Source organism: Melanerpes formicivorus, unplaced genomic scaffold, assembly GCF_026170545.1.
Source record: "Melanerpes formicivorus ecotype bairdi unplaced genomic scaffold, bMelFor1.0.p_v2 SCAF_21, whole genome shotgun sequence".
Classification (NCBI taxonomy): Eukaryota; Metazoa; Chordata; class Aves; order Piciformes; family Picidae; genus Melanerpes; species Melanerpes formicivorus.
In genome coordinates this window covers 9,151,606-9,165,916 of record NW_027142373.1, presented here as the reverse complement: position 1 = coordinate 9,165,916, position 14,311 = coordinate 9,151,606, and the positions used below count along the sequence as shown (strand labels likewise).

The 14,311-nt window shown below is 41.3% G+C and overlaps 1 protein-coding gene across 7 annotated transcripts in view; it reads right to left on the bottom strand.

Moving 5' to 3' along the window:
* The window catches only part of TNRC6C (trinucleotide repeat containing adaptor 6C), a 339,338-nt gene that overhangs the window by 45,344 nt on the left and 279,683 nt on the right, over nt 1-14,311 (bottom strand). For all 7 annotated transcript variants that reach the window (XM_068151425.1, XM_068151424.1, XM_068151426.1 and 4 more), the window contains one exon: nt 7,114-7,440. In XM_068151425.1, the coding sequence (XP_068007526.1) occupies nt 7,114-7,440 (327 nt within the window). The remainder of the gene's footprint in view (nt 1-7,113; nt 7,441-14,311) is intronic.

Genomic DNA, 14,311 nt, shown 5'->3' with positions numbered 1-14,311 from the left:
GGACTTAGGAAAGTGTTTTATTTGTGTTCTTTGTTGATGTTTCTTTTTGTCTCCTAACAGCTACAAACTTGTTTGGTTTGTATTTGTTTTTTCTATTGCCCTACCTGTTCCCCAAGCTGTAAGAATTCAGTTGCTGATAATTTTCACATGACCTTACTCCCTCTGCTCTTCCTGGTGACTTTGACCTTAGTTAGTTGCTTTCTACCTTTTACTTCTCCACCATAAGAGACAAGTCCTGCTACTTAATCTCTTCACACACTTTGTCAGGGACCTGCCATCTGCCCATTTTAACACCTTGCCAGACTCTGCCTCCTGACCCTTCCCCCCCCCAGACACCTGGGCAGCTCTATCACTAGAGCATAGCCACACACAGTGAAGCCGCTCTACTGACTCCCAAGCAAAAGCAGCAGCCTTTTGAGTCACGACGCTTCTGCACAGCTCCACTCTCTGAAAGTGACAACAGCAAGATCTCAGTTATTTATTTTTTCACAGATTTCTGGTTTTCCTTCTTCTGGTGAAAAATTCTGATCACTGTCAAATACATCTGAAGCAGCGGATTTGTTTTTCACGCCCTGCTGCCTGATGTCAGATAACACACAAAATACAGACAAATTCATTCCAAAGATTAGTTTATTGATGATTTTTTTTTTTAGCCATCCTTTTTCATTCAAAATGCTTGTGTTTGTGCCCCACAGATTCCTGATGCTCTATTGATATTCAAAGCACTTTGTGGAGCTGTAGAGAACTGACATGGCAGACGAGACCCTTTACTAGCCAAAACTCACTTCCCACAGGCTTCCCCATCGCTGCATTTCAAGAACTGCTCATCACTCAGGAGAGTGCCTCCAGACAGTACCTACTGGCCAGATTCCATCTCCACGTTAACTGCTACATTCTGGTCCTTTCAGGCTGTTTGCTTCACTTCCTTTTGACTAAACATACACCTGTCACTTGTGACCTTTGATAACACTGCCTGACTTCAGGGACATCTACCAGACAGCAAGCACTACCAAATGGTAAACAAAACCCTGAGGAACCAAACAAGACGACAGAAATGTAATCACCACTCATGCAACATCTGGTGGTACCTGAACATCCTTTTAACACTAATTGGATGAGACTATTGACAAAAGATGTCATCCAAACATCTCCTGGTAATTTCCATGTAGGTTTTTTTTTCTTTCAACAAGTGGCATAACATCAAATTTGATCACACCTTCACACAGGCACACTGCAGAAATGTTGTGCACAGAGTAAGCTGTAAAATGAGCTGCTGCTCTGCAAATCATGGCCAGCACCTGATCAAGAATGCACAACTTGAAAGATGGTAGGAGTTTGGTTGAGGATAAGCATTATGTGTTTGCTGTATAGTTACCTTCCACAGAAGCAGTATAAGCAGCCAACTTTTGTGCTACAAAGAAACATCACCATGCTAGTCCCTTAGTTCCAGATCAACAGCAATGATATAATGAAGCAAATCTTCCAGGTATTGCAGAGTACACTTTACAAAAACAAGTGTACTGGCTATAGAAAGTGTGAAATGGTATCCACAGAAAGTGTGCAAACAAGATGAGTAAATACAAATATATTATCTGATCCCTGGTATCTAATTTACAGCATTTAGTGCTCTGACTACTAGATATGACAACCAGAATAAAGCAATCAATAAAGCAAATTATGCAGAATAAAGCTATTTCTAAAGTTTCTGGGTTTGTTTCTGTAACTTTCCAGCTAAAAGCAAACCCACAGTAAGTTTTTTTGCAGAGATATTCTGCTAGCGAAATAAGAGAATACGGGCCCAAAGAGATAAAGTTCAGCAAATTATTTCCATACAGGCTGCTCCCACATGTGCTTTATTCATTAAAACTCATGCCACCAGAAATCAGCCGAGTCTTATTTCAAACTGTGGGAATGAGAAGTTATTCATATACAACAGAAACACTTTTGCACGTATACACCACACCTAAAATCATCACAAAGCACAATAAGCTAAACTGGGCTGCTCAAACGTGCCTTTAGCTTTGAAGGTCACTAGTGCTTTGCTAAATCTGACACAATAACTGTGTGTCAAAGCTCATCTGTGTTTTCCAACTATAATGACTGGTTTTAGAAGAGAGATTATCTCTCCCTAAAACTTTTCTCTTACTGTGACTTTACATCTCTGTAGGACTGCCCTATTAGAAGGAACTCTGAAGTAACCCACAGGCAAGGTACTGGGTATTTAAAATTAGTATTGTCAGACTCATTTAGCCAGGCTTGCTTCCTAAAAAAATTCTCAACCCCAAGGTTAACAGATCTTGAAGAAGAGATAACCTGCCCCACAACAGCACTCAGCCACTTCCAGCTGCCCACCACACTTATTTCAACACGCGCGTACCGTCCCCCACGCAGGAATGCACTAACTCCTGCTAAGGAAATTCTCAAACATGCAATAAAACTTCCAGCTTCATAGGAAAGGAGAATAAAGTTCAGCGCAGAATCTGACATCAGCCCACAGCAGGAAAATAAATCTCTGAGGCTGCTGTCAAATTCTCACTTCCCAGAAATCAAGAGACAGAGCGAATTAAGAGCGTAACTCTTCAGCTTCCACAACGATTTTGTGTCCTCTCTTTCTGGCTGCTGCAGGAGCTGCTTGCTTCCATTTCTTTTGAGGCTTATGGAACATATGTCATGGATCTGTTCCACGAAATACTCCACTCAAAAATGTAAAGGAAGGGCAGAAGTTTCTGCATGACTCCTGCAGGACATGGTACTTTTCCTCTGAGGTGCTGGATGTGGCTTTCACATTGCTGAATTGCAGAAAAGCGAAAGGCATCTTCAACAAAAAAAAAAGTGATTACTTCTTTTGATCTTTGTTCTTCTAATCATCAAACACACAGTGGTTGCCTGGAGACTCCATACAAACTTCACAATTTGTGAAGAAACAAAGGAGGATGTATTACTTGTTATTTTTAATCTCCCATGGTAGCTCCCAGGAATTACCTTGCAGATCACATGGCAAAAGGACCACTCCATTAATGCCTCTCACCTTAATGAAGGAAGTTAACTATTCACCACAACTAGTCGGCTGGCTATGCAGGGAGGGAAGATACACAAAGCTCCATTCTTCAAGTAAAACTAACAAACTAGACTAGATATGAGAACCCTGCCCATGAATTACAGATACATCTTTCCTTCAGGGTAATCCTGAGGAGGACTGCAAAAGGGGTATCTCAAGAACAAGCTTTGTAGCTTAAGGTACAAGCTGCAGATGAGTAACTGTTCCACAGAAAAAAGCTCTACAGTACTACAGAAAAGAGTTAACACAACAGTTAACAATGAATAAATTAAAAACCCCTTGTTTTCAGGGCATAAGATTTCTGAAATGTTTTATGTAATCTGAAATGTTTTAATTTCTTCACAGTTTGTCTAGATGATGCTTTATGGATTACCATAAAAGAGAAACAAGAAGTCACTTCTCTCCTCCACTCCACTGGTATTTCCAAATGATAAACCTGACAAAGAATATATTAGTGGTCATTAATTCCCACTTGCCTTACACTGGCAGAACATCCTTTTTAATTCATGACACTGCAGTTAGAGTTCTGATAAGTGTTTTGGATAGGACAAGGCAATAGATAACAGAAACTGCTGATAAGAGACTACAGAGATAAAATAGTGTGATTTCTACGGTGAAGGGGCAGCCAATGCCTCTCTAAGAGCCTTCTTTGTATCCAGGTAGTTATAAATAGCACCTGGAAGGAAGGTGGTTGCATAACTTCAAGTTAACTATGAAGACTAGGGCATTATAAACAGAAAAGCTACAGCTATGAATTTACATTAGGTAACTTGTGGCTACGAGATGTTAGCACACAACGATCTGGACTCTTTGATTAGCAGCAGGTCATCCATCAAAAAGAAGAGTTACTACTGTTTATCAAGAGTAAGCACACATGGAAGACTTGCTTGGGCAGAATCCAGCACAGGTCTAACAAGCTCTGGCTAGGCAATCAGGCTACCAGAGAGGGAGAAAGCCCTAAGCAATGATGTACTACTGACTGCCTCAAGACTTTGAAGATGTTTAATAATGTTTATGAAGTGATCACTCTTCTACAGTGCAGGTGCTGTTCAGCTAAAATTCCTGTTTATATGGGCATCAGGTACTGATTCTTCTGGACAGCTGTGATACATGTGTTCCTTCACTTTCCCAGAGAACTTTTACTTGCAGACTCTTTAGTGAATACCCAGGGAACCAGAGACAGACATTGAAAGGAATCCAGCTGGTACTGATAAGAGAAGGAAGGCGTTTCCATCTGACAAAGTATTGCTCAGTAAGATTCCTCATGCTTAAAATTCTGTATTTTCATATTCACAAAAATATGACCCAGTTTGAACTAAATTTCATGGAAAATTTATAACTTAAGTGCTAGAGGATTTCAGGATGTAGAATCCCACATTTTTCCCTAAGGCTGATAGTTAGTCAAATCCTAACAGCTGAGATGAAAAGCCTTTGGCCTTCCCTGGGTACTCTTTTACTTCTTTGCTCCTCAAGGTGAAGATGAAGCCAGCCTGAGAGACTGAATGAGACTGTCAAATATAGGCACTTCATGGCTAGAAAGGTCTCTCAGCAGTGAGATGCCATACTCCCCTTTGGGCCTCACAAAGCAGGCACACAGCTGTCGCCGCTACACTCTGAGCTGGATGGATTAATTTTTTCCTCTTCTGTAAACTGCAGCTAGAGAACGAACTGGTGCTCCACCTGCTGGAAAGAGAACTGAAGGAACTCTACCGTTCTGCAAGTTCTTCCTACCAGGAAGATGCAACCATGCTTTAAATCTCAAAAGACAATCTCTTCCTGTCAGCAGACAGTAGCCAAGGCTTCAGCTTGTCTAAGATTCTCTACCCTGCTCCAAGAAGCGCGCGGAGATTTTTCTGGTGCCTTTGAAAGCTTTTGTTTTGACTTTACACAGCAAACAACAACCTGACAATTCTGACTGTGTGCACTAATTGCTCTCAAGTAATACTTTTGCTGAGAGTTTGATGTGGGATAACTTGTTTTGTGCAATGTGGAATAACAGCACAAAGCTGCACTCCTGATGGCTGCACTCCCATTCCTTTCATTTTTACTAGCTGTTACTGTATTCTGATTTTTTCCAAGAGTAAAGTAGCAAACTAATAACAAAGCAAACTAATTCAACAGGGTAACACATCTGCCAGACTAATACGCTACAGAATCAAGCCTTATTTTACACAAGTTAAAATAGGAATCAGGGAAGGAAGCCTAGAACCTCGAGATTAAAATGCATCTATGAGCAAGATTCAAAGTCAGGCAGGTGTTAGGTAGCATGCTCTAAAAGTGAGTTCTTTTATGGATTGTTATGATTTATGGCAGACTGTTTCAAGATCTACAGTATGTTCTTAAACAGCAAAGAAAGTTGTATCAGATAGGTCTCTAACAATGCTTTGTAGAAGTCTAATACTGGCCCTCAACAGCCTGAGCCTCTTGAGTTGGTCATCTGCCTCTAGCATATCAATAATTGCTGGATGCCTCAAAATAAATTTCTTTTATATATGTGTCTGTATTTCATATTATGCACATAAATATGTCTCACACAGAACATTAGCCTGGCAGTGAACAAACACCTCCAAATCAAAAAGAAGCCATAAAGGTCAGCCACCCACCCTGCTGAACTGTGACCTGCAGAACAGATGAGAGTGCTGCTCCCTAAAAAAACCCCTCACCATTTTAAGAAAGCAAACAATGTTTTATTTTGCCTTTTCAGATGTGTATTTCTGGGGAGCAGCTGAATAGAATAATATTTTCATGTGATCTTTGATAAGCACAAAAGGTGTAATTTTGAGAGATCATTTCCTTATCTAACTAAAACTTCTAAGGACAACACCAAATAATTTTCTCTGCTGGAGCTCAGTATCACAGCAGCAAGTACAGCAAAAATACTGAAAGATTCACTAATGCCCAAAGGGAAAGAGTGCAGACAGCTCAGCTCCATATTTTGTGATGTCTGACAGTGCTAATGAGTGATAACGAGCAACACTTGAGCTCATACAGAAATTACTAATATTCAAGATATCAAAAACCCCCTTGTGACTTAGTCCAGATAACTTTTTCTAAGCCATAGATAGCATTCTCTGATTTGCCTAACACAACACACACAGCAGTGATGAAAAAGGTGATTTATGCCAATTACTGACTATGCTCATCTCCACTGCAAGTTACATGATCTCTAGCAGAGAAGGGCAAATAAAATGAGAGCTGCTGCTTAGGTCCTCATTTGCAGCTTCAGGAAAATAAGGGTAGCCAAGAGACTTACTCCTCAAAATGCTGTTTCCAATTGCCAAAGGAAGGTTGTGGTGTCTATCTTCAAAGGATGGAACGAAGGGGTAGAAAGGCCTAAGATACCAAACTACTCTTCCCAAATCGTTATATTCCCGATGTGAGAAGAACAATTGAGAGCATAAGCAAGTAAAGGCATAAAAGTGTCACAACACAAGCAAAATTCCTGGGCTTATTCTACCTAAAATTCTATGCAACACTCTCTTTAAAGACCATTGCAACTGCCCAAATGACCAATGCTTCTCTAAGAATGGTTTACATTTCCTCAAGATCATATCTGTTGCAATTATCAAAGGAGTGGGAGAAAAAGGGAGAAAACACCCCATGGCTCTAAGCATCTAAAGATTCCAGTTCGTAGCGTGGTTTGGGTTGAAAGGGACCTTAATGATCACCTAGTTCCAACCACCCTGACACAGCCAGGGACACCTTCCACTAGACCAGGTTGCTCAAGGCCTCATTCAGTCTGGCCTTGAACCACCTCCAGGAAGGGGGCATCCCCAACCTGCCTGGGCAGCCTGTTCCACTGTCTCACCACCCTCTCTGTAAAGAACTTCTTCCTAACAGCCAGTCTAAACCTGCCCTCCCTCAAGCTTCAAGATCTACAAATTACATCACCTGTCTGTAAGACAAAGAGCAACAGCATGCACTCTGCTCCAAATCCTGTTATTTTAAGACAATTCTTAACATCTCTTTAAGTTCATGCAACAGCTGGGGTGGCACTGAAGGACCTCACTACATAAAGAAAGAACTGGTGATATCCACTGGTGTTCAATCCTTACCTGTTTGGGTCTTACTGGGATGATGCTGTCCACCTGCTCCTTGCTGCGGAGGAGGACTGGCCCCTGCTTGCCCAGTGCCTTGGGCTGGGCTGGTGCCGGTCAGAGCGCCGGTGGGCAGTGGCTGCCCCCGCTTTAGGAGCTGCTTCTGTTCTTGCTGGCGGAAGCGTGGAGGCACCTCACGAGGCAGGTAACGGGATGCAGCCGGCTGCTGCCCATTAGCAGACGCACGCTTGCCATTGCTGCTGTTGGTAATAGTGCTGGTGGAAGTACTGGTACCGGTACCGGCAGGTTGGGGCTGGCTTAAACTGGTCTTAATAGGTTCTGGCACTACAGGAAAGAGAAAAACAACAACACACAAAAATGGCTTTAATATCAGACATTTTGTGGGGTATTTTTATCTGTAACTGAGCAATGGGATAATGTTTTTTAGTCTCCCAAAGAGCAGCTGGCAAACCAGGGACTATAAAAGCACATAAAATACATTCTAAATAAACAGGCATCACAACCAGAATTCAGGGCTGGTTTACTATGTATGCACCCTCCTGAAAGTGTTTTATGTAACAATTCTGAAATCTGAGTCTAAAAGACCTGATTTCATACGGCTGTAAAATTTACATACCAGCATACAGCTGATAAAGGCTTCACACCCAGCTCCACCAGAGCCTATGTGTCTGTTTCTAACCAAACCAACCCCCTGGCCTCATCTCACACCCTTCCCACTTCCCAGAAGCTAGCAGCACACAACTGAGAAACTGGTTACTAGAAATAATCTGGTACCCACTGCACGAGGAGAGGACAGAGCATCTAGGCTGAAGACTGAACAGTTCCCATCTACAACTCCAGTTCACACCAACACTCCAGTGGTCCCCATATACACAAATGTGTCTATGTATGGGCTTGGGTGTTTATAGTAAATAAATACTATTTAGGAAAGTACAACACATAAAACAACTCAGAGGTTTTCTTATCAAAACCAGTCTTGTTCCAGAGGTACTCTAAAACCAGTACTCAGCCTCTCTCTAGGCTTTTCACACCTGAAAAAACTGATTGACCCCCTCAGAAGCAACAAATAAGCACTGATGCAGTGTTGAGGATGGTTTCAAAGTGAGCAAAGACTTGGACAAGCAAAAATATGCCAAGTTTGACAGAAACCATCAGCACTTTGTTTCTCCAACACCTTTATTTTGGAAGCCTAAAAAAAAATTCACCTCTGCTTATCTCTATAGCCAAAAGAAGGGAACAAAGAGAATAAAACCTTCTTTGCCTTTTCAAGTTTGGAAACCAACATTTTATCCTAACTTTGACAACTAAAAAAGTAGATGAGAAAATGTCACAAAGCACAGAATAATTCATTTCAAATACCAAATCTGCATATTCAACATGTACCTGACAATGATTTTGTTTCCACAATATAAATAAATCTGTCACACATGGAACAAATAATTACTTGGATTTGATGAATTTTTCTTTAAGTCCTGGTGACTTTACTGCTCCACCTGGCCTTTAAAAAGCTGCTGCATAATTTATGAACTCAGGCAATGCCCCCCTGGAGAGGAATCTCTCTCCAGCTCTCCATGGACAACCTGCTGTGGGAGGGCTCACACAGCTTCTGCAGGTCACCACCACCACGGGCTCTCACCATCTACCATCCTGGGTCTGGGATGGCTACACCACTTTAGCCCTCTGCCTGTGAGTATCCAAGTGCCTGTTGTCCAAACTTGAAATAGTATCAAAAGCCAACTAACTCCTGCTGAGTTCTGCTTTCTCTGGCAAAATGAGAGGATAATCAGAACTATCACTTTCTATGGCTTTGAGCAAAGTGTGTATTTCCATTTTATTTCAGAGATGAAGAGCAGAAATCAGAAAATTAGAGATCTTGAGGTCCTGTCATTATTCCTACTACTATTATTACACCCCTGAGCATTTGCTTACTGTTATTGCTCCTACAAGATGTAAGCATTTACAAAGACTGGAATTTGAATTACTCAGCACTCTGCAGAAGATGGAAGTTGTGATCTGCCCATGGTCACAAGATTCAGGAAGAGCACTCTAGACATTATCTGATCTACTAGGGCCAATAAACTTTCTCAGCCAGGACATTTCTTCAATTCCAGTAAGAGACCGGCCACACAAAGCTTTGTGCGAGCAGGGCTGAGAGGATACTGAAAACAAGGAGGATGAGGGGACAGGCTGCAGGAGGCAGGAAGTGTGGATGGGGACTGCTCTCCACATTGCCCCCCAGCATCTCCCAGCTCAGCTCTGCCATCAAACCCTGAAGAACATCAAGGTCCTGATCAGCTGGGGAAAAGGCTGGAATGGACAACTGCATGCTGAAATGAGAAACTAATATTAGAGCCAGGGGTTTTTGTTGTTGTTGTTTTTCTTTCTTTTTTCTTTTTCTTTTTTTTTTAAACTAAGAAATCATTTTTCCATGGAATTAGAAGTGTACAAGAGAATTAAACCCAGTAGCTGGGCACACTGCCAGCAGAGTCGATATTTGTCTGGCCCCAAGATTTCCTTAAAGAATATTAATTAATTGGAAACATATTTCAGAGAGCCAGGCAGGCTGCTTTACAGAAAGCATTTTATACTCAGGACTGTGTATATATATATATAAAAAAAAATCACATCTGATACTTCCAAATAGGTGTGCACATAGAGAGAACCATAGAACCACTTAGGTTGGAAAAGACCTTTGATTCCAACCAATAATATGTATCAACCATCACTAACGAACACACACATACACACACACACACCCCACTTAATGTACATTAACAAAGCTGTTTCATCACAAAGGTGTGGCCAGAGAAACTCAATTTCAGTGTTAGGAAGTGTTTCCCTCCACATATCATAGATGAGAGAACAAAAGAGGATCAAAATACCAAGCACCACAGTGTTTTAGTATGTAAGTACGTCAACAGTACTAATTTTTCTCTAATCAATACAGTGAAGTGGCTTTTATTTTGTACATCAACATATCTTTAAGACTGGTTAAATGGAAGCTCTTGCAAGAATACTGTGTGTACAAATCATGGCAGCTGGAAAATAACAGTTTAATTACACCACTGACAGGAAATAAAGCAAGAAGAGTGAACAATGTCATTGGAATGGGCTTGACTCCCAAATTCCAGCTTCGTATCAGGGTAGCATTTAGGCTTCAAATGTAGCTTGGAAATCTAGCAATAATATTTGGAGAATATATGTTACAAAGACAATGCCACTGTGTTCTTCAAAAAACCTCAGCACCTATTTATTAAAGTCATCTCCAGCAATGCATAAGCAGCAATTTTCATGTGATGTGCACTGTGAGAAACACCTACTGTTCAAAGTGTCTACTGCAGGTTTCCTAATTATTAATTGTCACATGGTATTTGCTCTAAGAGTGTCTTCATAAACCATTCAGACATTCTCCTTCCTACCATGGATGTATGTGGAGATGATGGCCATCCCTGGCAGAACAGTATACAAAGACATCATATCTTAGCACATTGCAGGCTCAAAGCAAAGCAGACAGCAACCTTTTGGAGGGAGCACGGCAGCGCCTGTGGTCAGCAGGGGCTGCCTGGAACACTGATGCTCTGTGTGCTATACATTTAATCAGCCCCAAGGGCCAACCTGCCAATCTACAGAGAGACCTTGCCAGTCCCTGAAGGAGCAGCCTGTCTGCCCTTTCACCCCAGTGTAATACACTGTCACGCCTAATGTGATGTGGGCAGCTGCTGGAGAGCCAGGAATTAAAATGCCACCTTTATGGTGAAAATTGCTCTAATGCTAAAAATAGTATTTAAAATGTAATGGGGGGGGGGGGGGGGAAGAGAAGGATTTAAAGCAAAGTGGTTTTCATAACCAGCAGATGATTAAAGAGCTAAAGCAAAAACATTTAGAGTAGAAAGCCTCTTGCAAAAATACAATTGAAGGCATGAAATAAAAAGCCTTGAGATTGCTTGCTCTGAAGATGTTTGTGATGGGTATCTGCACAGTCTGCATTCCGAGAGCTGTACATACACTAAACAATGAGCTTGCTTGTAACAATTATCAGTACTTAATGGTATCTAAACTTCTTAATCCAATTTTACCCAAACAAATCCAATAATTACCCCACATGCTTTTTGATGATTACAATCTCGGGAATCCCAACTGCATAAAAAAGTGTTACGAGCAATTGTAGGTGGATTTTATTAATATAATGAATAGGATCAGTCTAACAGATTTCAATTACAACAATAGCTTTTAAGTACATTTCTATGACATAAGGAAAGAACATGCATAAATGAAAGAAACTGGTTAAGCCACATAATACTGATTTATGGCAGCTTTTTCCTTTCATTCCCCTCATTAACATTTCTCTCCATTTCAGAATCCCCCACTCCGGCTCTGTAAGACTTGCATTTCTAAAGCCTTCAAGGGCCAGGCATTCCAGAAGAGAAACAGTTAAACCCAGAAATGCATTCTTGGCTGCTACTGTGACAGGATTTATTTACAGCTTCTATTAAACACAGCAGCTCCATTACAAAGTGCTGGATGTGAGAAGAATTTTTGATTATACAATGCCAATGCCTCACTGCGTTAAACATATCATGCCAGTGTATTATTTTTTTCCTTCAGCAATTCGTTCAGGTCATTGTTTGATGGGTTTATGAATTCATTACAGGAAACAGATGGATCCCATAATTCAGAGCTATTCTCCCAGCCAATCATATGGGCAATTTTTTTTCCCCCCCCTCATCTTGCTCCCCCCTCCAAATCAACCTTAATGAAGCCACTTCCTCCATGTCCAATTCCCCGCACATACACGCCGCAGCGACAACTGGTGCTTATTAAAGCAACCCCCAAATGCCGAATGCTCCCAAAACCCAGCTGAACAGGAGCAGGCTCACACACAGACACCCCGAGGAAGTCAGGCAGAAAGCCAGGAACTTACCCAAGTCGGGTGAAGATCACCAAAAAATACAGGATGGCGGTGGGCAAATATAGATGTCCTGACTAGCAAGAAGCCCATTTTTGCACGCTGTGGAAAAGTCTTTCTTCAGGAAAAAAATGTTACCCCCCCAATCTACTTTGAAAGGATGAATTTTCATTTAGCAAATTACCTCCTTTGTCTACTAACCGCTGGTATTTTTTATCCACAGTGACATCTACTGGCAAAAGCAAAGGTATCTCAGTAAACCATTGCGTAAAAAGCTACTTCCTAATGTTGCTACACAAAAAATGGGTACTTTTCTGCCTGGATCTTCCCCTCCCCCAAGCACACAAACTTCTCCTGAAAAAAAACCTGCAGATGGGTTACAGTCTAAAGGCAAGAGAATGACAAAATTCATTTTCAATAGCGCTCATGATGGCTTTAAGGATGTAATGAGAAGCTGCGTTTTGACATCAAAGCTCACGTTCAGGGGGGAAAGTAAAACTGCTCTGTGCATTATTATGGCCTTGGAACTTGAACACCATTTATTGAGCAAAATTTTGTACTAATTCCTGAATATATCATTTACCTAATACTCAGAATAAATAAAGCTTCTTCCTGGTTTAACTTTTCTTCCTCCCCTCCATCTGACCTCCTGACAGACCAGAGTACATCTCCTGCTTCTTCTTGCAGACATTTCCTCTGTGTTTCCTTCTGTTGGCTTTTGCAACGTTTCCTGCCTCTTCCCTTAGTCTTTTAATATTCCACTTCCAAAACCTCTGGCCACTACTCATCTTCCCTAACAGACTCTACAGATTACCCTCACTTCTATCAACTGAGACCTTCTACACATCTTGACTTTTTTTGCCAGGAAATCTGAAGTCAGACTAGGAATTAACAGGAAGCTGCCAAGCTCATGGAAATCCTCTAAATCAATTGTTAGCATTTCTCAACCATTTCCAACAACTCAATTTTGGGTAGTTTAGTGGCAGGGGACAACCAACGAAGCTTCTCAAAGACATATACTATCTAATCCTTCATCCTGCTCCAGTTTCCTCTCAGCTTTAGGATGAGCAATGGTATATGATGTGGACATATAGCCAGTCTCAGCCTCATGCCTCCAGAACCACCTTCAGTTCTTAGTAACTGTTACTCCTCATATATTCTCTGAACTGCAACTGATTAAAGCTAGTATTTAAATGCATTGCCATATGCTGCATAATTAGAGCATCTAGAGCTTAAGCTCCAGAAAAGAAAGATAAATCCAAACTCTGAGAACCCATCCACCCTCTAGAACTGCACCAGCAAGCAACTAAATCACAACTGGAAAGTCTTTTTTTTCTGTTGTTTCCTGTTGTTGCAAAAATAGTCTTTTAAAATTGATTCTGTGAAGACATTTTATTGAGGGAATACCTACAGGTGAGGGTTTTCCCCGCTTCTTCTGGAGCAATTTTAAAGGCGTGTTCACCCTCACGTGCTTTGGCTGATGGAACTCTCCAACCAGAAATAAACCACTCTGGTTTTGTACGGGGAGGTATCTATGCCAGGATGAATTCAAACCCCACTCTGCAGCTCCCAGGCTGATCTGCTCATCTGCACATACTTCACAGGCTTCATCAAGATATAAGCATTGCTTCTTCTAAAACTATATTCAGACATATGTTCATTACATGAAGTTAGCAGGGAGGAACCCACCCTAAAGTGATATATATTAAACACTGACATTTATTTGTTATCTGCTCAGTGGGCTGCAGTTCAGTCAAAAATTAATTCCTAATTTTGATGCTGGGGGAAAAAAAAAAAAATCTCCTTTGAAAAGATGTCATCCAGAAAGATTTAACAACCATCTCTGGGAAACCATATTTTATGAGGAAATCGGGACAACTTATAGGGCCCACGGTGACAAGCCCGTCGTAAATTGACTTCCCAAGAGTGAGAATTCCACCTTGCCTCTAAGAAATTAAAGGTTTTATTTTCATCTTCATTCCTGGATCTGCTAGAACCACATAAATGTTAAAGGAAGCTGGAAAGTGTGTTCCATTTGGTTGCATTTCACCATTTTTGTAAGTACTGAATGTCCTCTTAAACAGCCATTGGTGTTAACAGCACCGTGGCTTGTTTAAAGCTCCCTGCTGGTTGACTGGCCAGCTGACAAACTAGAATAGATAACCACTACAGCCACCTCAAATATTTTCCTTAAGACCTCAGCAGATAGGTAGAAAGAGAAGTCATGACAGTAAGTTCAGTGCTGTTGTGCATCCAGCCGCACATCTCAAGGAACCTCTGGGGACTTCC